The 26,174-nt window shown below is 42.1% G+C and overlaps 1 protein-coding gene across 2 annotated transcripts in view; it reads left to right on the forward strand.

Moving 5' to 3' along the window:
- Positions 1–26,174, forward strand: part of reck (reversion-inducing-cysteine-rich protein with kazal motifs) — a 59,322-nt gene that overhangs the window by 10,685 nt on the left and 22,463 nt on the right. For both annotated transcript variants that reach the window (XM_054623167.1, XM_054623168.1), the window contains exons 2-12: positions 3,519–3,577; positions 9,983–10,057; positions 12,881–12,917; positions 15,556–15,641; positions 15,769–15,816; positions 16,460–16,493; positions 17,957–18,154; positions 19,405–19,669; positions 19,760–19,933; positions 25,103–25,315; positions 25,927–26,063. In XM_054623167.1, the coding sequence (XP_054479142.1) occupies positions 3,519–3,577; positions 9,983–10,057; positions 12,881–12,917; positions 15,556–15,641; positions 15,769–15,816; positions 16,460–16,493; positions 17,957–18,154; positions 19,405–19,669; positions 19,760–19,933; positions 25,103–25,315; positions 25,927–26,063 (1,326 nt within the window). The remainder of the gene's footprint in view (positions 1–3,518; positions 3,578–9,982; positions 10,058–12,880; positions 12,918–15,555; positions 15,642–15,768; positions 15,817–16,459; positions 16,494–17,956; positions 18,155–19,404; positions 19,670–19,759; positions 19,934–25,102; positions 25,316–25,926; positions 26,064–26,174) is intronic.

A 26,174-nucleotide genomic window follows, 5' to 3' on the forward strand; every position in this document is an offset into this window, starting at 1 on the left:
ACACCGTTATGGCAAATGTCTCAATATTATACCTTGATAGATTTTAGGCCATACCAGCCCTATTGAACAGAATTTCCAGAAAAACTGACAAAAGAAAATGCAAATGAATGAGCTTTGATCTACTACTGTTATGTGATTATTTAAGATAAACCGTTGGTGGCACTTAAACCTTTTGAAGAAGAATATGAAAAATTCATTTTTATTTCATGTATTGATGTGAGGAGGTTTGCAGTCACGTTAAAGTCCCATGCCTCATGTTTCCTCATGTCAGTTTCCATTGCACTTTTGTCTTTATCAACAGACCAACCAAAGTGTAAAAACTTTTTTTTGTGGTTAAACAAGTGATTTATGAAGGATCAAGGTGTTGGATGCTATGAAACTGTAGGTGCTAACCTAAACTACCTGTTAACGTGAACAAAAGGATTAACTAAACAATCAAACCATACAAAACTTAACATCTTGTTTTTTTCCATAGGTTTGTCCATTTTTTCAATTAGTTTTTTCACCATAATAATTGCTGAACTCTAGGAGCATGGCCCAACCATAGACTGTATATAATAAGTGGACATAGTCATGGTGACGTCACCCATTGGTTTGTAGGCTGATGTTTTGAGGCATCTTTGAATTACTGCCGTTGCCATGTTGTTGTTTTTCACACCAATGAACGGAAGTCACCATTTTTGGAATGCAGAGGAGTGACGTAGAGACGGCGTATACGTCTCTGGTAAGCTACCTGTCAATCACAGTAGGACCGCCCTAAAGCATACCCTGCTTTATGGTCTAATTGCTTTAATGGACCATCATTTCCTAAATGAACATCATGCTGTATTGAAGAAGACTTGAAACTAGAGATTGAGACCATAAACCCATGTTTACAATGTTTACTGAGGTAATAAATCAAGAGAGAAGTAGAGTCATTTTGTTATAGACTTTTATACAATCAAACTTCTTTTTGTAACCAGAGGAGTTGCCCCCTGCTGGTCAGTAGAGAGATTGCAAGTTTTAAGACACTTTCGCCTTGGCTTCACTCGTCACAAGTGAAGGTTGCTGCCTGATTGCACCTCTGAACTGAAAGTGCTCCTGAAATGCAGGTTAACTACGGCAAGTACCGTAGCTCAAACCTGATTGTGCAGTAGGTATGTAACTTACGATGAAGGTCTACAACACGCCTTTTTTGTAGCTTTACTATTCGCCTTTAATTCCTCTTCCTTTGTTGTCCCACATTTTACAACACAAATTAATCCTGCATGTCCTCAGTGATGAGTAACACCCCGTGCTCTTAGTATCCACATGGCTCTTTGTATAGCAGTCTACAAGAAACTGTAAAGTGTAATTTGGATGTCTGAATGAAGTTCAACAATGTAGCAGAGGGGGTGACTCCACTGTGCTTCATTCCACAGATCACAGTGTAACAATGTAACTGGGGGGGGGATGAGATGGAATGGGGCCAGCACTCATTAGCAGCCAACCCGGGGGCCTCATACTGTACACGAGTGAATGGCCTCCATCATCCCTCCCCCCGTGCCTCCCTCAAATTATTATGTCACCTGCCATTGTTTGGGAAAGCGGTTTCTGTGAGTGTGAGTGTGTGTGTGTGTGTGTGTGTGTGTGTGAGAGAGATAGAAAGAGAGAGGGGTAGCGAGGGGGAGGAGGGAGAGTTCATTTGTTCTCTGTTCATTTAGGCCAGAAAAGTACACAGGGAGATGAACGAAATCTGCATAATCAGGTCAAGAAAACCACCAGACTTTAACTCCAGAGCCACCAGCAGGTTGACACCAACTATTTTGTGGGTTGTCATGACATTTTGCAAACATGCTCTGTCACACACGCACACATATACACACATATGCACACGCACACACACACTTGTGGAAGCCTTCTCCTCTTTCAAGCATCAAAGCTGAGTGCAACCCCAGTGATGGAATCCAGATCCTCCTGTGTCAGGCAGCTGAAGACACACCACCGGAGGGGTTACTCACACACACACACACACACACACACACACACACACACACACACACACACACAAACGTACTGATAAGCGGGTGCAATGTGCAGCAGCGACTAGAAGAGAGAGAGTTCCAAATAAGGACAAAGAGGATTTAAGGCCCCCACTCATTATTCTCTCGGCTGGATCATTTCAGACACAGTTTTTCCACTGGTGGATTAAAAAGCCACACATAGATATATAGTATATACGTATTTTTTATTTTAATTCCATTATTTTTGTCTCAGTGTTTTAGGGAGCTGATGTCATTTTACCTCAGACTGTATTTCAGTATTTTTGGAAATGTGCTTTTTTTGCTTTCTGTCCAAGGGTGATGTAGAGCATTTGTGCATATGGATGTGCTTCAGGTAAGAGATCACGCACAGCAAGTGGGTCATTATTGCAGTGACCTCACACTGAGCAGGAGTACATTCCACTCTAATGAATGGCTCGCTGTACATTTTCCAACTCATTACACGGCTACTAAGTAGAGAAATCAATAATTTGCCAAAAGAATATTGATTTAAAAAAAAATGACTATTGCCCCTGCTTAAACAAAGTAGTTTGCAAGCTGTGTACACATGTCAGAACTGCATCCACAGCAAAGATCTGTTATTAATTTACCAATTGGAATCCAGTAATCAAAAATGCGGTGTAATAATGATTGTTACGCTGTCGAAATGTGTGCGCTTGATGTATATAGCACGTTACAAAATCGAGAGCCAAACAGAATGTGACACAATAATGGTTTTATCTCGACTTTTGCTGGAAGCCAAAAATCGTTACTGAAATTAAAGTTTGATTAATGGTCCAGCCACAAAAAAAAAAATCTTTCCTTGTTTGTGCTTTCTCTGTCTGGTCAGAAGGTGACACGGTGAGTGAACGGTTTGGCAAACGGTATTGAATCCACACCAATGACATCAAGAGTCTGAATCACATCTTGAGATTCCCAAACATTCCCACCCTGGTTAACCATGTCCTGACTCATGTTTGAGAGCCGGTTTGTAATATTTGAGGTGAATAGCTTCTAAATAAATAAAAGACAGGAGGAGAGACAGAGATGGTGGGTGATGAAGAGCATCCTCTGTCCCACAGACTGTATCATTACTGAAAGAGTGCAGCTCTGCATCACCGTGGTTAAGTGTCACGTGAAGTCCACATTCTAAACCCTTACTTCAATCGTGGGCTGGTCTTTGGTCTGGAGCCCTGCTGCCAGCCAGCATCCCTGCCTGAGTGTGTTTGTTACTTCTGTTTAGCTGGGAGACGAGTGGATATTAACTATGTCTACACATCTTTGCCACGTCACCGAATCCTCCCACAGTTGGATGCAGTCAATGTCTGCAGGATGACTACAACTGTAAAAAGTGAATCTTCCCTTCCTGGTGTTCATCTCCCCAGAGGATGAACCCATATTGGACCTTTGCTTTAGCGCCATCCTCAGGACATAACATGTATCTCCAGCGATGATAACGCTCTAAACTAGAATGACCTAACAGCAGCATCACAACTAACTTAACTTATCTGTCTGCAGATCCCTCCTGTTGCCAACATGCTGCCGAGTTATCACCTTGCAAAGAAGCTTGTGACCAGGTATAAACACACACACACACACACACACACACACACACACACACACACACACACACACACACACACACACACAGCCCACTCCTCGGCCCATTATTGTCAGCCTATGAATAGAGGTTTTTGAAGGGGAGTGGGGGGCTCTTTGAAGTGAAGAAAAAAAGTCTCACCCTGTTTCAATTGGGAGCAGGTGACGCTCTTTCTCCTTCTCTCTCTCTCTCTCTCTCTCTCCCTCCCTCTTCACGTTCTTCTTTATGGTCGTTAAAGAAGCTTTTCTCTACGAGCAACAAACAGGCAGAGAGTTCAAACAAAACTCCTGCTTTTGAAGTGAAGAGGGAGGCCGAACAGAACTTGCTGCGCTCTTATTGGCTGGCATCACTGCTTTGCCAGCCAAGGAAAGAGAGAAATCTGAAGACATTAAATGAAAAGATGAAGATGGACGAAAAGTAGTGGAGAACCAGGAGGGACGTCACAAAAGAGAGGGAAAAGTGTGTGTGCGGGGTGGGGGGATAGGAAGAGTGATAAAGATGAAAGAGATGGAGAAGGAAAGATAATGGACTTTTAGAAGTGTAATGGCCTCAGAATCCCCCTCCGAGGTTGTGCTTAAGGAGTGTGTGGGTGTGTTTGGTGGTGGGGGTGGGTGTCGTTGTAACCACCAAGACCCATTTTTAACTCTAATGGAAGCTGCCTTGTGCCTGGTTACACCCAGAAAACGAGCGGTTCTTCAAAAGGTGCGGGTGGTTATATATAGAACCAGATGGGTTTTTAAGAAATAAAGATGTGGATCCAAGCTCTTTTGATACTGCTGGTTTGGTACATTATAAATAAAAGAAGGTAAACCTGAGTGTCTCAAATGTCAGCACCTGGCCAGCGAAATATTATTTGGAATATGATTTTAAAATGATCAAAGTGTTTTCAATATCTGGATGGTCCTTGTGCAAGTTCCAAGTGACCTAGATCAAGATCAATTTCTTCCTCAAATATACCTTAAGTAAAATAAATCCAACAAGTGAAATTACAATGTCAGACATCTCTGATTGACACTTCCTTTCCTTGGTGTGCTTGGCATTACCCACGATGCAACTCCAGAGTTGGCAGTTTAATCAGAGATTTGGCATGTGTTATGCTAGGAGCAGCTAACGTAGCCAGGAGGCTCTAGCCTGCAGCGGAGGTGCAGCACTGGGCTCTGGAGGTCTAGTAAGATCACTTCTTTATGACGGTCACACAGAACAGTAAGCGAACTTTCACCTTGCGTTGGTGCTTACGGTAGACCATTCACGTCACTCATGCGAAATGCACCTGAGAGGAGCAGGGTGTTACCTCCATCTAGATACTAACAACCGATGGACACAGCGTAACTCCACACCTCCAGATTTTTTCACCGTCAATCTTGTAACCAACCGACGCCACCTCAACCCTTTAAGGCTTTCATCATGGCATCCTCCTGCATCCCACTGCCTCCCCATAACTCCCATAACAATTAAAAGCCACTAATTGTACAAATGGGGATAATGACTCACATTCAGAAGGTTCTGCCTTGATGCTCGCTTGACATGGCAAAGTCTTAAAGGAGATTCAACATTTTGTTGGAATAAGAAAAAAACGCCAACACTTAGGCCTTGTTGACACATGATTGGAAACCGCTGCTTTTTTTCTTAGGCGCCCACCGCTCGATGAGAAAGAGCCCATCAGTCTGCCAGCCAGCACTTACTCACCTTTCATTCACGCTGAGGGAGACTTCCAATTGGCCTGCTCAGCCCTTCGCTTTTCAGAGTTGGTCTTTTTGTTGCATCAGAGAGAGAGTTCTTCTTTGATTATTTGCCAACAAATCACTGTCGCTCGGCTTGGCGTTGTGTTTCTCTGTCAGTTCAGCAGGGATGTGAAGGCTTTTGGAAAAGCAGTGGATGAAGTTACTGTTGGTCTGGATTTCTTTCCTCTGATTCAGTTTGTTCCAACAAAGACCAGTCCAAGAACACCTGATTACAAACACATTACAAGCACCTGGAGCCTGGCATGAAGGAACCGCTCCCATAAATGAATAAAATGAGCATTGCCGTACAAAGAGGGAACTCTGTGTTACAGCTGCTGGAATTAAACAGTTAAACTTCTTTTCACCCAAGTTAAAGATATGAAGGCACTTTAGTAATCCTGTGGGGACACAAATTTTAACAATTAACAGAAATACAGCAAATTGGGAATGTTAAACACATACCGCAACCAACACTTCCAATCTTCATAAAGATGATTTGTATAACTGGTCTCCACCAAATATCCGTCTCTTTAGCTGATAAAAGTACAGTGTTGCATCCCAGAAATGAGTCAGCATTTTAAAACTTCCAAATCCCTCTTTTGGAAGTCAATGGGTTCTTTAAATGTTTTTTAGTTTTATGCTTAAAATGAGGTCTGTGGTTCACACAAAGTTTTGAAGGTTTTGTTCTACAACATGGAACACTAGATGAGACTACGTTGGTCGTCGGGGACATTAAATGTCATCACGTCGAACGCATCAAGCTTAGGTTACATCCACGCTTCTGCGGTTTGATTTTAAATTGCACAACTTTGACAGCGTTTCTGCCTAGCGTCCAGACTACTGCAACATTTTCAAACCCCTTAAAACGGAGATGTTTGAAACCGCTGCTGACTCCTTTTTGTTTGAGAACGCTAGGGTTGCGTTTTAGTGTGGACAGGCAAAAACGGAGACCTTCGAAAACCAGGACGGACACCTGCGTTTGCTCCTTGATTAGGTCTCATCACTCGTCATGCCCCGATTACGTGATCATTTTCCAGAAGAAAACAAACAACTTCAGCCTCGACTACCGGTGGTAAATTTCAACATGGATAATGAATTAACGGTGTTGCTGACCTTTTGTTCATGCTAACAGCCGTTGTGCAGGTGAATTCTGCATTTTACAATGCTACTAATGCCCACATGTGCCAGAGGCAAGCTATTATTACAATTTGCGACCGGCACGCCCATGCCCAGTGTACGTTGATGGTCAAGTGATATGCGTTTTTATGCGTGCATGGACAGAGAATATCTTCTGAAAGGCTCATCTGGATGGAGATTGGCTTTGTTGTGACTGCAGACCATCAAGCATCTTTTGGCATTCTTTGCCTCTCAAATTTCCCACTCTTTGTTTGGAATCACTGTGATATCTCATAGCAGTGCAATGGGAAGAGACCTCCAGTCCTCCCAGCGGTCTGAGTGTGTGAAGCTGTAAATCTCACCCACTTGGTTTCATGACTTCACACTTCAGCCAGAGACTGCTGGCAGCGGCCGCGTTCTCCCAGGCTCTCGCCCTTGTATGTTCACACAATACTTGGATGTGTTATGACTGTGTGTGTGTGTGTGTGTATGTGTGGAGACAAACACCACAAACTTGGATGCTATATTGCTGTCTAAGAGTGTATATCTCAGAAGTGTTGCAACTGACTTCATAATTCAACACTTTCCCATGGCCCGGACACATTCCTGTGTCAGGAAACATATACATGGCCAAAGGTGCAACAAAGTACATTTTCACTGTCTCCTGGATCAAAGTGAGCATAATATACTGTGTGTCGGGATCTTGATCACTTCCAAGAACTCAGTCACAGAGTTGTGGAGTGTTCCAGTGGCGTGATTCACAAGTCCTCTTTAAGTAAAGGGACAGTGTGAAGCTTTTAGGGGATCTATTGGCAGAAATGGAATGTAATATGAATGAGTACATTATCTTGAGTGTATAATCACCTGAAAATAAGAATTGTTGTGTTTATGTTAGCTTAGAAGGAGCCATTTAAATCTACATATAAGGAGCGGGTCCTCTTTACAGAGCTAACGCTATGTTTTTAGAGTAGCCCAGAACGGACAAAACGTTAAACCAAACACTCGTTCCGGCCATACATGCTTTTGCGTTTTCGTGTTTTTGCATGCGCCACTCTATTTCTCCTTAAACGCATGTGACAAGGTAAAAGTTTCAGTCGGTTGCAATCTGCAAATTCACCACCAGATGGTGCCAGATCCAACACTCTCTCCGTGTGTAATTAACCAGGTTAGATGTAAAAATATTCCGTCTCTACACGCTGGTTGTTCCCTGCTGTGCCAGCTGCCCGCTGTGTTGCTGAGTTCATTTATTTATCTAAATAAATGACAAAAAACAGCTGGCGATTTCCTCAGCCAACTGCCGTGAGCCGATACTTCTCTCCAACCGCCCAGCCCGAGTTTGGGGGTTTTAGCACTTTGTGTATGTGAAAATAAATAGGCATGAAAAAACAAAATTTTAAATAAATCAAATATCTTCAGCTATATATGTTTGCTAAAAGAATAACCAAACTTACAGTACTTAACTTAACTTTTTGCTTTATGTCAGAATTTTGCAAACTTTTACTATACCAACTCAAAATATAACAGTATTGTTCAGGGGTTAAGACTGCTTAATCCTCAAAAGGAACAAATGCATGCGTATGTGTGTGTGCCATTACTTGTCCGGGGCACGGAATTCTGGAGCCGGGCATTAGTAGAGCCTTTTGAACCACATCTTCTGCTGCTTTTTTGTGATCTGGCTCTTGAGATGTTTTTTTCGGGACCTCATGGAGCTCTCAGTCATCTCCCTCTCCTGCTACTTGTCCTGCAGAGTCTGCTTGAGGCTTTCTATGGCCTGAAAGAGGGATGGCTTGTCCTCCTGCCAATGGAGATGTCCGATCTTTAGCGCAGAGCAGCCATGAGCTTAGTGTTGTTGCCCTTCTGTTTGTCCACCTGAGACAGGAAGCATGTTTCCTCTGTCTCTTCCTGGATGGTGTTTTTCTCCAGCTGAAAGCCGAGACACTCCAGCAGATCTTCTTCCTGATTTGGGGGAGCCCCCTCCAATTTGCTTGATTCATTCTGTAGCTTCTGAGCTCAATTTCCATCTCCAACTCCACATTGGTTTTAGCCGCTGCAAGCAACTTCCTTTCAGCACGGAGCTCTGTCCATTTACTTTCACTATGTTTTAGCAACAAGCATCATCTGTAAACACAGTCTGCCTCCTCTCGAACCCACCTGACTCCTGAGTCCAGCAGGCTGTGTAGGCTCTACAAGTGGTCGCCGCGCTTGGTCGGAACCTTTGAATCTTTGTAACTTGGAGCGCACGAGCACATGACTGTCACTGATATTAAACTGTCTAGGGATTACACAAAGAAGGCAGATTGTTTTTGAAATGCTTTAGAAACAGGAAGTCTTATAAAACTTAAACTGAGTCAAGATTTTTCAGCTGAATCAAATTGTTAACAGGATATTTAACCTTCCTTTTATTTTTGAATGTATGTAATACTTTTTTCTTTACAGGACTTGTACAAAGGCAATAAAGTATTCCATGAATATGAGAAATTAGTTTACAGATTATTACCAACCCTCCTCTGCAATGGGTTAGGGTTGCAGAGGTTGGTTTATGGCGTTTTGCCAGTTACACCTACAGTCTATGGGCATATCTTTGGGTTACACTCGTTTTTTTGAGTCTTCAAAGTTCATTTTGTTTGTAAGATCTCTGGCGTTTTAGAGAATGATGAGGAGGCTTGGGCTATGGCCCAAAGCACAAGTATAAACAAAGCTTTAGATAAGCCTCGACTCCGCCTTAAGTGTCAGTCGGGGTGGTGATCGTCTCAGTTCTACTCCCTACGAATTAATCCAATCCTCAAGCCTCCTTCTCCAATGTTGATGTGTGTATTCTGTTTTTAGGCCATAAGTGATCCAGTAATAAAGACGAAAAGACGACAAATTAAGACAAACACTAGTGAAATTCATGGGAGCTACCGGCCGCAGCGAGTACATGTAATGTAGTTGCATCGCAGACATTGACATTTTTTACTTACGTACAATTTGTCCAGAACCTTACTACTACTGTAGAGCTGTAGAGCGATAGCTTAACTAAAACACTGTTCACTTTCCCAACAGGACGAATTGTAATAACTTTGGCCATCCATACAACTTTTTTAACAAAAAAGACCAAATATTTGCATTCTTGAAAACAATACAATGATTGCCATATCATACCATTCTGCCTTGTTTTTGCGATATACTCTTTGTTGTGGTCTTCTAATGCATTTCTTGCCATAAAAACCTTGAATTGCTGTTGTGTTTGAAAGGTGCTGTGACACTTAATTAACCTGCCTCACCTTAAATTATTAAGCCACTTTTGAGTAAACCTGCAAAATGTCTTTGATGGACCAACAGGTAACTTCAGACAAGAAACACTACCAACATGTAAAATAAGCTGAATATTTCCAGGACTGTATACGATGTCAGTGTGTGTTGAGCTTTGACTCTCTGAGAAAACGGAGTGCTCATTTAGATGCAAATTGGTTTAACTAGTGAATGTTTGCTTTGGTCTCTACAAAGAACATGTACATGGATTTAGAAGGTGATTTATTAATTCTGTATTTTCTCCCATGTCGCAGCTCGCCACTATAAAGAGTGAGTCTCGTCTAAAGCATCTGCTCCAGAGGTTACCCAGTTACTGTCCGGAGTTGATGGTGAGTACACTTCCTCTACTACAACAACACTAACTGTATTTATGGATTAGCTTAGTTTATTGGTTGGGGTTGGATGTAATCATTCAGCCCTTATTCCAGCTCAGGGCTCAAGACTTCACTGGAATAAAACGTCTTACTTTTAAGTTTTGATGCAATGATGATAATGTTTACTAATTATTAGCAATGTTATAAGACAGAAAATCATATTCTGATTACAATAGTAAACTGTTAATACAAGTTTACTTTTGCACATATTATTACAATAAGTATTTTTTATGATTACCAAATAATTTGAGAAATTATCTCTGGGAAGTGAGATCCAAAACACACCTGCAATGACCGTTGATTGCCATAGTCCAAAGAGAGCTCAACAGAAGTCTTCTAGACCGTAACTTTAAACAGGAAGTGGGTTGGTGGTTGCGGTTACTAGACTACTAGAGCACCTGGTTAAGCCATGCAATCTCTCAGAAACACACACACACACTCACACACAGGTTCAAAGCTTCCTCCCGTCTTGGCTAATTACAAAGCAGAGAGGCTGGTTTGCTGCTAGTCCCCTCTCTCTCAATGGGCCTGTCAGAACCACACCAGTAATTAGGCCGAGGCAGTCTCAAATGAACATGTGTCCAGTTCTCATTTAGCCGAACCGATGCAAAAACAGTTATTGACAGAACAAACACGATGCACATGAAGGTGTTATTACAGCCGCTGCTACAGCTGTATTGGGATTGAAATGTTACTGCTAAACATGTAACTGATAACGTAAAGATTAAGGTCTTAATGATGTCATAGTACCAGAGATGTTGGTTTTCTTTGAGCCTGATTTAAACGTAGATTGAGACCCTAAAAATAGCTATTGACAAGCTCAGTTGCCATGGAGATGGTTCAGTTGTCATCATGTGACCTAATTCTGGGCTAACCAGGGAGAACATCATGTTCTGCCGAGTGAAGTCCATGCGGAAGTGTATTAAAACTTGCATTCTCTCTACTGACAACAGGTCGCAACTTCTCTGGTTGCAAAAAAATGTCTGATAGTATAGAAGTCTATGAGAAAATGACTCTACTTCTGTCTTGATTTATTCCCTCAGTAAACATTGTAAACATGAGTTTATGGTCTCAATCTCTAGTTTCAAGTCTTCTTCAATACAGCATGATGATATGTCCAAATATGTTGACTTCTGTTCATTAGCTGCAAAAAAACCAACATGGCGTCAGCTAAATCCAAGATGGCAATGGTGAAATCGCCAGCTCAAGGCTTCAAAACATCAGTTCACAAACCAATGGGTGACGTCACGATGACGAGGTTCACTTCTTATAAACAGTCTATGTAAAGTGTTTTGGGCTGAGCTGAAGATGGAGACTGTGAGAGAAACATTTCTTAGTTGGTCTAATGTGGGTCACATTAGACTGTATGAAAACAAACTTTTATTGGACACGTACACACAAAGGCTCTCCGGGTAGACTAGAGCGATCTCTGCTTTGGCTCATGTAAACTGCAGCATTATTCTTCCTGTCATGTTGTTGCCTCATTGGCCCCTGCTACATCACAAATCATGTTTATGCCTCATGTAAAGACCCCGTTACTCCCTGCACCGCCTCATATAAATGATGCTGACGCCCGCCGACGGGAACCTTTGTTCCCTGGCCAAGAGACACACGGAGAGAGTGTTAACGGTGACGTGGTAACTTCACACAAAATGACTGTCCTATGAAAGCGTAAGAGCATGAAAGAGCTTTTCTTTTTTTTTTCTCTACCACATTTCATTTTCCAAGTTTTGTCCGTGCTGCTGTCCCTATCTGTGTCTCTCTCTATGTCCCAGACGAGCTTGTTTGTGAGGATAAATCCCACAACATCTCACCACAAACCCAACGGATGGTTCATATGATTCATATGTTTTCCTGTTGTTCTACATTGTTTTGATCAAGGGGATTTAACGGTTGTTTCTCTGTGAAATCATAGAGAAACAAACCTTTCTTCGTCATCTTGGTCGATCGTTCTCTATTGGATTATGTTGTACATTAGACATCTATTTAACAGACTGTATATGAGAAGTGGACGTAGTCATTGTGACGTCACCCATTTGTTTGTGGACTGCTGTTTTGAAGCCTTCAGTTATGGGATTTTGATTGTGTGTTTTTTTTGCAACCAATGAACAGATTTTACCATATTTGGAATGCGGAGGAGTGTTGTAGAGACGCAGTATAAAGCTCTAGTTGCGGCAGTGACCTGTCAGTCACAGTAGAGCATACCTTGCTTTATGGTCTATTTGACTCTAATTGGACCATCATTTACTAAATGAACATCATGCTGTATTGAAGAAGACTTGAAACTAGAGATTGAGACCATAAACTCATGTTTACAATATTTACTGAGGGAATAAATCAAGAGAGAAGTAGAGTCATTTTCTCATAGACTTCTATACAATCAGAGGAGTCGCCCCCTGATGGACAGTAGAGAGAATGCAAGTTTAAAGACACTTCTGCATCGGTTTCACTCGACAGGTTGCCGCCTGGTTTTGTTAGAAGTCCTTCATATGGTGAAGCATTCATGTGACACCTGCATGATGAGGCTGAAGCCAAGGACCAGTACCAATCGGGGCCAATGCCGTTGCACTCCTGCAGTGTTGTCTGTGTTGTCTGTGCTGACAGTCTGTGTTGGTGTTGTTCAAACGCAGCGCTCAAACCGCTGTTGGCATCCTTCTCTGTGTATCAGTTCATTAAAGGGCCAGTGTGTCAAGTTACGTTGTATTCAGACATGTCTTATTAAACTTCAAGTCATCTGAAATTAACCTTTTCTTCTTTCTTTTTTTCTTTGTTTCTTAGAATGAACTTTGGACGTGCATCAACTCTTCACTCCCAGGTAAGAGGAGAGTGTTGATATTAAACCCTGTATGTGTGAGTTTTAAAAATGTTTCACTGGCCTGTCAGGGTAAACCCACGGAGATTTATCATCCACTGTGCACACACAGCTTCATGTCCCATGAGGGTACCACTACCCTTAAAGTTGTACTGGTATTGTAGTTTTTAAACCATACACAGCCCTAGTCACGTGTCACAACGTGTGAGTGATGTTCAGCTCGTTATAGGCTTCTGCTAAGTGGCAGGGAAAAGAAGATGAATGCTGCTTTAAAATACGTGACAATCAGATCATGATTCTACTCATACGTATTTAATTGTTTCAATATTGTAAGATATATTTTAGTTGTGTTTTTTATTTTGTGGTCATGGGAAAAAAAGACTTTCTTGAGTGTCCCAGATCACTCAAGAAATTTTGATATTTTGGTAAGGGGCTGGTTGAAAACCAATCCCAATGTCCACAAAAACTTACTCATGGACTTTGAGGCGTGTTCTCTCTCAGTCAGTGATGGGTTTAGGGCTGTCCCAATGTCAAACCCTTGAGCGTCTGACGGCTTTCCTGCAGACTTTTTGTGCCCTTTGTGCACACTTTCTCAAAGGTCGCATTTTTCATGCTTTGCCAGAGGGAATTACCCACATTCATAGTGTTAGGACAAAACGAGAGGAATGCAGGCCTAGGCTATATTACACATCTGGGATTATTCATCAACCATCTCTTTTGATTCTGCTTAATGATGCTGTTTTGAAAAAAACAAACAGGAGTTAATAGATTGCGTCTTGGAGCCAAAAACTTTCGCATCACTTCAGAGTGCCGTGTTATCGTGAAAATGTTTGTGTGATCCTATTGATCAGATGAGATGAAGATGAGCCTTCTACGTGTGGCCTCTTGACTTTTCTCCTTTGCTCCATTTTCCTCAATTCCATTTCATCTCTCATGCACCGCTTCTCTTAAACTGAAGAGCCAATCCGAGGGAATCGGCCCGAAAAGCCTCCGACAAGGGCCGACTAGTGCCAAAGGTGCGATACAAGCTGCAAAAAACTAGGGCCAAGTTGTTCGTTCTTTAGTTGGGACAAGGGAGTCTAAGACTGGAATCATTCCTGACTGAGTGCTAATCATATCTATGTGCCTAATCCGAACATGCTTGAAATAAATCAAAAGGAGCCACCTTTACTCTAGAATAACACAAAACCATATCATTTAAGCCGAGCTTTATCTACTGTGTGTATCTGGTTGCATGAGAAGTAATGGCAGCGGGTGAAGCTGTTACAGCTGTGAGTGGAGCTGGATCTGACCAGAGCAGAAAGCAGGCTGTGGATCAAAGGCCTAAATCCTGCTGCCTGTGCTCTGAAACAAATGTACCTGTCAGAAGCCTAATAGCCTCCAGATTGGGAGGTATTGTTATCCTTTTCTTTTTTTTGCACCAATTAAATTCTGGCGTCCAGACAGCCTCAGGGCTCTGTGAAGAAGGAGCCACCTCAGATCCTGTCAGATCCTCTGATGTGCACCGCATCCCTTCATTTCCCAGAATGCCTTGCTAAATGTGGTGGAACTTGCTGGATCGCAACTACTAACACGATAAATAGTAGGGGGTAAAACGTTGCCAGCGTATACTTTTGTTGCACCAGGGAAAACATTTTGAGACAAAACCATTATTATAATGTATCATTGCTGTTTCTCGTAACTTTTACGTTTCAAGACGCCAGTAAAGAATGTACATTTAGCATTTTGTAAAGTGCTAATGTGTCTTTTAAGTGCAATGTATTGGCACATCTTCAAGTGACGTTTCGAGCTTGATGAGTAGACTGATGTCTTTGTCGCTGTGTCTACTGAATGTATTCAGATGGTCCAGCACAAATACTGTGCATGATGCTGGGAGGAAATGCTTGTGAACAATATTCCATCACCCTAGTTTTTACATATTCATTATGTGCTGCCTCTTCTTTGCTGTTCATCTCCTCTAAAGTCTTTTGTTCATAGTCCTGTTTCTCATCAGTAAAATTGTGTGTCACGATTTATTTAAAAATCTTTTTTTTAATTCAAATAAAAAACAATAAATCTATTAATTTACATGGGTATATGTGGTCACTGTAGCAGCAGTTGACCAACCTAATCACTGTTATTGTTGCTGTGCTGTCAACTTTCGGTCACCAAGCGCAGTCTGAAATTACTAAACCTGCCTGACTAACTACAGGCAGGCTGAAGTGTAGAGGAGTGCTATATGGGTGCAATATATAGTAAATGTAAACCGACAGCAGTTTCACAAGAAGAAGCCATCTTTTAAACATCTTTTGATAATGCTAGTACTTTGAACACTAGCTATGGTGCTGATGCTGAGCTCACTGACAGAACTTCCCATTGACATTGAACTGAAAGACTTTTGGAATTGAGAGAGAAAACAACTCATCATTCAAACGCCTTTGTTGCTAAGAGCAGAAACGTAGGCATAAGGGAAGAAAGAACAATGAGACAATGGTTCGAGTGCAAAAGTGTTTAGTTTATACTTTTTGTTCAGTGTATATCAAGCTTTTGATAAAGGTCAGTGTTGACTGATGAATACAGCAGTCTTGACAAACCGAACAAGCTCCATAAAACAGATACACATGACATACGGTTGATTCCTCGGCGTTTGCTTTGTCTTCAGGAGTATCCAGGAAGTCGGACGGCTGGGTGGGACTGGGCTGCTGCGAGCTGTCCATCTCAGCAGAGTGTCGCAGGGAATGCAGACAGGTGAGATATCTAGAATACAGGGTGGCCAACTTTCTTTTTAAGAACAAGCGCCTGGACATTCTTCTTGTTCAGACCTGTAGCTCCACTTTACTGTGTTTTAATGATTCCATTTATTTTTCCCTTATAGGCATCATCTAAAAATGACATAACTAAAGTATGCAAAAAAGTCACAGAGGTGAGTCCAATGAAATTAATTGTGTATTCTTATCATGAATGAAAAAACAGATGGATGTATAAACTCAAGTTCCCAGAATTAATTAGGAATACTACCACTATTACTACTCTACTTGTACTGTACATTCCACCAGAGTATAACTGCTAAAACTGTACAACTGTATATCATACTAATAGTCACTTATAAGGTTTAAGTACTATTTTGAGTATTTGTTTTAAGTGAAAACTAAATTAACACCATTGTTTAAAAGAAAGTTGCATAGATTGGAGAAAAAAAGCATAAAAAAGGGATAAAGAAAATAAAAAATACAAAAATAAATTTCATTAAGATAAGAATATAGTCATCTAAATTAAAAGATAGAATCCCAAGATAGAGGAATCAGAGAGGATTTTGCAGTTGTTTACTGTATGGACAATATATTTTCACATCTTCAGCCCTCTTGGAATCTGAGGTAAAGAAACCACTCTTTGGTTTAACTGCTCGTGATTCACATCCATTCTGAGGTCTTTGATTTAGTGATTGTAAACAGTCATTCTGCCAAATCAGTTGGAAAGCACTGAGACCAGGCTTTAGAATGTTTGTTTTTGTTTTATACTATGTTGGGATGAATGACCACCAGCTTGCTTCTCTCTTCTCCTTTTAGAACTCCCTCTACAGCTGCATCACCAAAAATGAAAGTAAGTTGTCACTCACACAAATTTCCCCGCTGCGGGACTAATAAAGGATTATCTTATCTTATCTTATCTTACACACACGTAACCGAGATAAACAGTGAAGACGCCAACGGGTGCAAACCCTGATCTCACATCTCCCTCCAGCCAATAAACAAACAAACCCATCAAGACCACCGCTATCTTCTCACAACCAATAGAGGGCCTTGTTTGTGTTCTCTCTCTGTAGATACACAACATGCACAGACGCTCTCACACACACACACACACACACACACACACACACACACACACACACACACACACACAAAGAGCTTAGCTATGTTATTTGCCTCGCAGGATGTGAGGTCACTAACTTCCTGTTGATAGGTCTAATGTTTTTTTGTTTGTTTGTTAATGTCAGCTTTAGTCATTATAATCAAATTGTCCAGTTAGACTCAATGAAACAATATTAAAGGGACAAAAAAGTCAGTCAATAATTTATTACACATGCATAATGAGATGAAAAGTGAAGAAGCTTTGGCAATTTCCATCGTGACATAGTATAATAATAGGGGGTAGTGATGCTGTTGATAGATCAGGGATGTTCCCCCTAGGAGTGATAATGATGGGAGTCCCTAAAGATCCTATGATGGGATGAGGAGCCGGATTGGGCACTGAATGTGATGGAGACTGGATGGGAACGGGGATTGAGGAGGGTCGCATTGGTTCGTACCAATATGACAACTGAGAGAAGCAGAGAGGAGAAAACAGTTTTTGTTTTCTCTGACAGGGGCGATGTGATTGGCTTAGGGAGACTGGGGCAGAATCTGGTTGGTGAGCTTAAAATGTGATCACCCACAAACAAAATGAGCTGAACAGCAGACTGGTTGCCATTGGGATCCAAAGGACAAGCTGCCTAACTAACTAGCCAGGTGTATGCTAGCTAGCTAGATAGGCTGCTAATACCACCTTGATTTACCGCTACGCTGGTTACAGAAAATGAGCTGACCAGCAACTGTTGTCCAGTCGGATCTGAAAGACAAGCTACCTGGCTAACTAGCCAGCTGTATGCTAGCTAGCTAGGTAGTTTGCTAATTTCAACATGCTTTGTTACGCTGGTTACAGAATATGAGATGGGGCTATTGGCCAGGTGGATCTGAAGGACTAGCTGCCTAGCTAACTAGCCAGGAACTCCATCCTGCAACAATACTTTACGGCCCACCAACAACTAACAACTTTGACATTTTCTTTTATACTAGTCAAATGACCACAGACAAAAGCTCAATGTCCGTTCTACTCCTATTCTATTTCTATGGCGGTATAAATCTTCTCATCCCAAAATGTTGAACTATCCCTTTAAGAACCGTCAAATATGGTATTTGTAGTCCTTAACAGTTTTCTTTAAATAATACTTGACTACCCTGAGCCCACATGTGTATCTAAGTTTGTTATCGTGTGTGTGTGTGTGTGTGTGTGTGTTCCCGCAGTGGGCTCCACCTGCTGCAGCTATGCGGGGCGTCACACCACCTGCAGGGAGTACTGCCAGGCCATCTTCAGGACCGACTCCACCCCCACAGTGTCCCAGATCACCGCCGTCAAAGAATACTGCCAGAGCCACAGCCCCCAGTTGCTCAGCTGCGTCAGCAACTTTACCAAGTCCTACCCCATACGGAGCCCTATCGACAGTGAGTCCGCCCAAACTTTACACTGCACACATCCAGCCGACACTCCAGATCTGCTTTCTACAGGGGCACTGGATTCATATGTCCTCACAGAATACGTCTTCAACAGGTGTCATAGTGACTGTTTCTCCGATTGAAACCTTCTGATAGAGCAGCCTTCCTCAATACAATAGCATTAGTTGGGAACTCTCTTCCAGAAGCGCTCCAATGAGAATCTATCTTTGTAGGTTTGAAATGTGCAATGTGTAATATTTGGCCACATGCTCCAAAGAGATAGGATTAGGCAGCATTTCACCTATACTAGGTATATACAATTTAAATTAACAGACATCAGTTGTATTTAAAACATACACATTATTATTTATTCATTTTTACGCCTGTATGGTGTCGAAATTAAATAGACAAACTTGTATAGCAAATGCTTTTTATAAATGGTGAAAGTGCCGCAGAATAATTTGTCAATGTTGACAATACTTTATGAGTTTAGTTTATGAGCACTGTGTGTTCAGGAAGTTAAGATGCTCACACACACCGTTGTGCCAGCAGAGTTACAGGAGTCACGTAGCTTGTTTGACCAGCTGTCTGTTTTGCTTTATTGTCACTTGGGAGATTTTTTCGCAGGAAATAGCTGTCTGCCAAAAACCCACAGCACAGGATATACGACAGTCTGCTGCACGAAAGTCCACGTTTGCCAGCAGCAGACTAACTAAACAGTTTTGGAGAGGCAGCAAATAGAAAACATGCAGGTTGTGCTGGACACTAACACACAGAGACTGGAGCAGTTTAGAAGCAATTCAGAATGGCACTCAGAGAGCGCAGACAATGGTGCATTCAAGTGCTCCTTGGATTGTCCCATTTCCTGAGTTCTTCTAACTTTGGCGTGTGAATGAGCTTAATAGCCTCTTTGGCAGAGGTAACTTAACTCATGTTGATATAACGTTAGCAAATAAATGAAAGATGTTTTCTTGTTGAAATGCCATAATGACGGTTTGTTGTTTGTGGGGGGTTGGCCAGCAGCTCAATGGGTAATGGCCCTGAACCATTTAATGATCTTAATTACCAGACCGTACTGGCCCACAGTCACTATTGGGGGTAGACCTTAAGTTTACAGTAGCCATCTTTGTTTCTACTGTGCCACTACCTGGGGCCTTTACAGTCCGTGTATGTTCCATTTTCTATGGAGGGAGCCATATACATATCATGATATAGTACATGTTCCAACGCTCATTGATCCACCCCTACCTCACATCCAGGTCTGTACTGCTGTGACCGGGCGGAGGCCACCCACTGCCAGGTGGCGTGCCGGCGGATCCTTCGCACCATGAGCACGGAGCACGAGATCATGGAGGGTCTGATCGAGGAGTGCGGCTCTCAGCCACTCCCCCAGGACCCCATGTGGCAGTGCTTTCTTGGCAGCGCACACCCTCCTTCCCCGCCCGAAGAGGAGACCCCCCACCCTGCCAAGATGGACTGTGCCAAGTTGCATTGCTGCTCCAAGGCAAACACCTCCCTCTGCAGGTATGGCGTCACGCTTAGCGGAAGCCGCTGCACCATTGTTTAGCACAAGGTTGAGGTGATAATGTGTGTCTGTTTATTCCCCTCTGACAGGGACATGTGCCAGGAGATCAGCACCAACTGGGGCAGCCAGACGTGGCAGGACTTTGACCAGCTCTGTGAGTACAACCCGGTGGAGACGGAGCTCATCAACTGCCTCGCCGACGTTAGAGAGCCCTGTCAGCTGGGCTGCAAGGACCTCAGCTACTGCACCAACTTCAACAACAGGTCAGACTCCTGGATGCTCACCACGGTTACACTGACGGGAGATTTTCCATAGTTGTAGCTCCTCCCTTTTTCTGCGAGGACTATTTTACCCACAAATCATGTTTAGTTATCTAGTCATTCTCATGTCAGTGGAAACACCTATTTAATGTGTATTTTCACATAAGACATGGTGAACGCAACCTGCCCCAAAACAACTGGATATAAGGTGGATATGATACAAAGGGTCACACATTGTTTTTACATTTTCATAAGCAACAACTAAAGTAATCCTCCTCTTTTACCGGTTGCTTTAAGAAGCAAATGAAGCATATTTGCATCAGTGTTGTAATAAATGACATGAGTGTTTTGATGATTTATTCAGCACCTAAAAGTTGATTTACGCTACCACTTTACAATCACCTTTAACTTAAAAGCCACTATGAGGAACTTTCATTTTGTGTTGATTTTGGTGGTACCGGTTCTCCAGTGCCTACCTTCCCTCCAGCAATGCCCAGAAATACGGCCTGGGTCTCGGGCAGCGTGGTGCTGGTGTTTGTGGAGCTACCTACTGCATGTTAAAGGTGGCCGTGAAGCGGCAGTTCAACTGCTTTCAACTCCGACCCTCAACTACTTTCAGTACTTACTCTCACAGTGAAACAACAACTGACTTTTCCGAAGCTTTCAGCTCTTTGCTTTAACCTTCAATCGTTAGTTCAACTAATTTTAGTGCTGACATGGAAATGAACAACTCCACTGCCTGCCGGATTTGAACTTGAAAACAGACGCACTATTGATACAAACTCAGGTGATTTAATCTCTTAACCCTGCTTCAGCTCTGAAGCTTCAAGTCCTTTCAGTGCTTACATTTCAGTATTTCAACTAAACAATCTCCAAACAATATTTGACAAGCAAAGAATTAAAATTGTAATCTTTTAACGGGGTTTACATGCTACAGTTGCACATAACAGTTCCTTCAGAAAATGTTGTCTTTTCAATTTTTTATAGCAATTCTTTTTTTTTTTTATCATCACACCCATTTGGTTATCCTTCAGCTGTGTGGAAATGCTTCATTTAGAGCCTGAAGACGGAAAGAGGCAGAGAGGGGAAACAAGAGACATTGTTACCATGAACCCAGTGTGACCCTGGAGTTATCTGTACCACAGCATGTTTTACACACTGTCTACAGATGGGGCAAAGGCCAAATGGAACGGCTTCAAAGGCTGCACTGGGAAGTCACACGAACACACACACAAACACACACATAAAAACAAACTCAAACATACTTCACACATACACACAGCAGTCTGCCGGTCACCTGGTGAGGGAGTCAACCACAAGAGCTCACAGACATTTGAGACTGTAGGGCATTCTGGAAAGTCTAGGCCGTGTGAGATGTGAGATGTGATTCAATTAGATTGGAGTATCGAATCCTATTTAGAAAGGTGAGATTCAAAAATGTGAAATACTTGGTACTGTGTTGATAGGCTTCTACACACGGACATTATCAAGCAAGCGACAATTCTGACCAAACGTTATAGTTCCTGAATGAACATTTTTGAACAAGGCTGTCACTTAAAATATAACTTTGCACTTCAGCAATCTGAGTTGAGATTAAGGAATAAATTGGGTGGAATTGCTTTTGGACTCAAAACAATTGCCTAACTTGAAAATCCATTGGTTTGTGGATAACTGTTTTCAAGACTCGAGTCTGACAATTTTTGGAACCGGAAAGGACCATATTTGGAAGAGAGGGTGCAGCTGTGGAAAAGCAAGGCATTGCAGGGCCAGGTAATGTTAGCAGCAGCTATAGCTAGCACTAGTTTGATGCATCAGTTATTCAAACTAAATGTGATATTATTGGGATCCTTATTTTGGCAAGCACAAAAATGACTTGTTTAGATTGAACAGCTGAGTTCTTAAATTTTCTTTTACAACAACTGAATGCTGAACAACGCGTTGGTAGCGACCTGTCAATCACAAGGTAGCCCCGCCCTAAAGCATACCCTGCTTTATGGTCTATTTGACTCTAAATGGACCAGAGTGCAAGTTTAAGACAGCAGTACTTTGAGCTAAATGCTTCTAAATATTGACCTAATGATGAGGCGCTAGATGAAAGGTCAGAGGATCAACACATTTTTAGGATCCATCCACTTATGTCATAGCTTATGTCAGTCCTTCCAATATTTGTTGATGGACGGTATTTCAGTCTAATTTTGTCTGAATCTTCCAAACCATCAGAGATAAGTTAAGAACTTTCATTCGTGATCTAGGCACACAATTGTAAAAGCTTTATTCTATTAAATATCCAAAGGAAATAACAAATCAGAGTAGAGGTCCAAAACAGTGGATCAAGCTCAAACAACAGCCTTATCTCAAAGTGAACAGCATTAAGCTTTCTGTTATTACTCACAAAGACAATAATTTGATAAATTGTGGTATTTCAGATCATGATAGCATGGAGCTCACGCTGTGGCACTTTGGGACTTGAAGTTCAGGCAAACAAACTGTATGCAAGGCTCTGTGAGTCTCCTCTGATGGGCTCCAGGAGAGCCTTGGGGGAGTCATGCCTCCCCCGAGGGGTTCAAACCCCGGGCTGTGTAGCCGGGAGCAGCATGGAAGACTAACACTGGTCTGGAGCTGGTGGAGCATGGAGCTAATAACTGTGTGTTTACGCATGCCTGCCTGTCTGTCTGCGTCTGTCTGTCTGTTTGTTTGTAAGACAAACAAACCTTTTTTCAACCTTGAATTAGAAACATATCCATGCTAATCCTGATTTAGAGCACCGTGTCCAAAACTCACTCAATTCATTCATTCATTATTTCAGTTATTAAGACAGGGATTATTTACTTTACTAATGTATTCACACATGTAACAAATCACATCATGATGTAGATATTGTATGAACCTTTGATCTGTTTATAACAATGAAATCACAGCAGAATCTCTTTGACTTGGGTTCATACCGCTGTAGTTAACCAGGCTGATTAAGATGACTTGTGACTTGCTAGAAACGGTGAATATTTATTGTATTTGACACAGAAATGATTAGCTGTGTGCACGACGGCGTTTGGTTGGTATATATATATATATATATATATATATATATGTATATATATATATATGTGTGTGTGTGTGTGTGTGTGTACGCAAGTAGATGTAGGATAGAGTACAGGGCATGCATGTGTATGCATATATACTATGACCATACATCTACTGAATGTGTCTCTTTTATCTGTATGTGTTTCTGAACATGTGCACGCTGCCCGAGTGTGAAAACAAAGGCTATCTGTCTATCTAGAGAGTAATGCAGTGCAACAATAACACATCTTCATGTTATAAGCAGATGTGACATTCAGTATGATGTATTACCAAACAAACAAGTCTGGAGCGCAGAGTTTTGAAAAAAACAGTGCAGCCTGGAAGGAAAGAAGAACTCAACACGTTGGACCATGAGGCTGTGATGGATGGATTTGTTGCTCTAGCGCCTTAAGCTGAATTTTTGTTGAATAAGCCTGCCTGTGTGAGCTGCAGAATCCCTGGTTAAACTTCTGGGACTGAGCTCAGCTCAGGGAAGAGCTTTAGTGAGTAGCCCTTAACAAGAATCAGCTGATTGACGCACTTAGTTCTGGTTTGAGAAGAAAAACCATGGTTGACCATTTTTGGGGTTAATAAAGTTAAAGACCAAGGGCTTTACACACACACACACACACACACACACACACACACACACACACACACACACACACACACACACACACACACACACACACACACACACACACACACACACACAGGGAGGCTGCAAGATAAACAAGGCATCCACTCATCAGGAGCAAATGGAATGGTGGAACCACACCCAGAACTTCGGGCAAGAAACCTTCTCCCTTCAAACCACCAATTAGCTGAGTCACTTGAGACCGAACCCACCAATCAGACATCAAAACACTTCCTGGTGCGGTGGAAGAGGAAAACAGCCCCTTACACGGTGGACGATCTCCTTAAGACTTCCTCCAGTATGTTTCTGTCACACTAACATGAGTGAACGTCTTTGAGCGGGATTACGTGGTTGTTTGCTCCAGTCTTGCTGGACCGTGGCTTAGACAGCAGCAAACAGGGACGTTTATCCGTCAGCGCACCACTCTCTCCCTGTACTGTATGACTCACTCATGAGTCAGTGGCGACATCAGCGGATGTATTTGACGGCTGCAGGCCAAACAGCTGGTTACTCAATAAAGTCAAGCTGGCTACTTTATTGTATACATTTTTGATTCTAATAGAAAAATAAAAACAAAATAATTGTGGAGAAAACACGTCAAGAATATTACAGAGAGGTGACATCCTCATTAGGCAGCAATACGTTTAATCATTTCATCCATTGCGAAGGTGTCAATAGATAAATAATGAATATGGTCTAATGATTCTTAGTGACAAAGGTTCTGATCAGTGAGGAATCGGCTTTTAAATTACTAAAGCTATTTACAGCCTGTGTGGGCTAAAACTATAGACTGTATATAAGAAGTGGAAATGGTTATTGTGACGTATCCCATTGGTTTGTAGACTGACGTTTTGTTGCCTTGAGTTTGCAGATTTTTCGCCGTCACCATCTTGGATTACTGCTGTCGCCATGTTGTTTTTTTGTAGCCATTGAATGGATTTACCATATTTGGAATGCGGAGGAGTGCTGTAGAGACGCTACCTGTCAACCACAGTAAACCCGCCCTAAAGCATACCCTGCTTTATGGTCTGTTTGACTCTAAATGTATCATCATTTACTAAATGAACATCATGCTGTATTGAAGAAGACTTGAAACTAGAGATTGAGACCATAAACTCATGTTTACAATGTTTACTGAGGGAATAAATCAAGAGAGAAGTAGAGTCATTTTCTCATAGACTTCTATACAATCAGACTTCTTTTTTCAACCGTGGGAGTCGCCCCTGATCAGTAGAGAGAATTTTCTTAAAATGAAGGATCAGTGTGTATGCTTGAGTATCAGTTTTATAATGTGGCAGAGGAACCAAATTGGGGCTTTTTCCCCCATTACCTCCCTATGTTGGCAGCTCCATACTATTTATTTAAGCATATAGCACAGGCCCCATGGTTTTCTCATTCACTTTCTGCTCGATGCATTTGCATCCCTGGGATTATTTTCCACTCAGAGTTTTCCCTCCGTCCGTATCCGTCCTCAGGCCGACGGAGCTGTTCCGCAGCTGCAACGTCCAGTCGGACCAGGGCGCCATGAACGACATCAAGCTGTGGTCCAACGGGACGATCAAGATGCCGTTCATGAACATCCCGGTGCTGGACATCAGGAAGTGTCTGCCGGACATGTGGAAGGCCGTGGCCTGCTCCCTGCAGATCAAGCCCTGCCACAGCAAGGCCAGAGGGAGTGTCATATGCAAGTAAGTCCACTGCCATCCTGTTACTACCCAGCAGCTTATTTATACCCATTGGGAGGTTTGGCTTGCAGTAGAAAGAAAGTTGACGGTATTCATCCTGTAACACATTTTACAAACAACACAGACAATAGATGAAGTATGTAAATACTCAAGGCTCAACTAAATCAGTAAAAAACACACTTATTGTTCCGATGAAGCTGAAGTTACAGTGTCCTTACAACTTTTGCTTTGCAAAGTAGTTCACGGTAAAACAGAATGTTTGAGCGTTGTGAAGTTACAAGATGGATTTAAATCAAATCATAAAATGGGAGGGATTAGCACGATACAGAGCCACGGAGGACTGGTGGAGCTGAAGTGACACACGGACAGTTGAAAATAGATAAAGTTTCCCCTTGAATGAATTAGAACGCAGCCACATTGTTTTTGAAATTAAAATAAAAAAATCCTACTGATATCCAAACACATCTTTTCCCATATTGCTCCGGGCAGAGCCTCTCAATCTGACCCCAGTCTTTCCAATAAACCTCAGATCTGCTTTATGTTGATTTATTCTCATTGTTTGTTTCAAGCTTGCTCTTGTTTTTTTTTGTAGTTATGTCTTTATCTGTCCTCAGGTCAGATTGCCTGGACATCCTGACCCAGTGCGGGGACAGGAAGCGTTTACATGAAGGACAAACTCCAGAGAGGATCTGTGAGCTGCTGTCGCCCATCGATGACCCTGAACGCTGCATCCCCCTCCACAGATACCTCAGTGAGTCAGCAGGTCATTCTCTCCTCTACTAACATGTAGGGGGGCTCAGATACAGATGGAATTACCAACAAGATATAGCATTGCTACTGAAAAGGAACCTTTAAAAAAAAA

The sequence above is a fragment of the Anoplopoma fimbria genome, chromosome 21, assembly GCF_027596085.1.
Source record: "Anoplopoma fimbria isolate UVic2021 breed Golden Eagle Sablefish chromosome 21, Afim_UVic_2022, whole genome shotgun sequence".
NCBI classification, from domain to species: Eukaryota; Metazoa; Chordata; class Actinopteri; order Perciformes; family Anoplopomatidae; genus Anoplopoma; species Anoplopoma fimbria.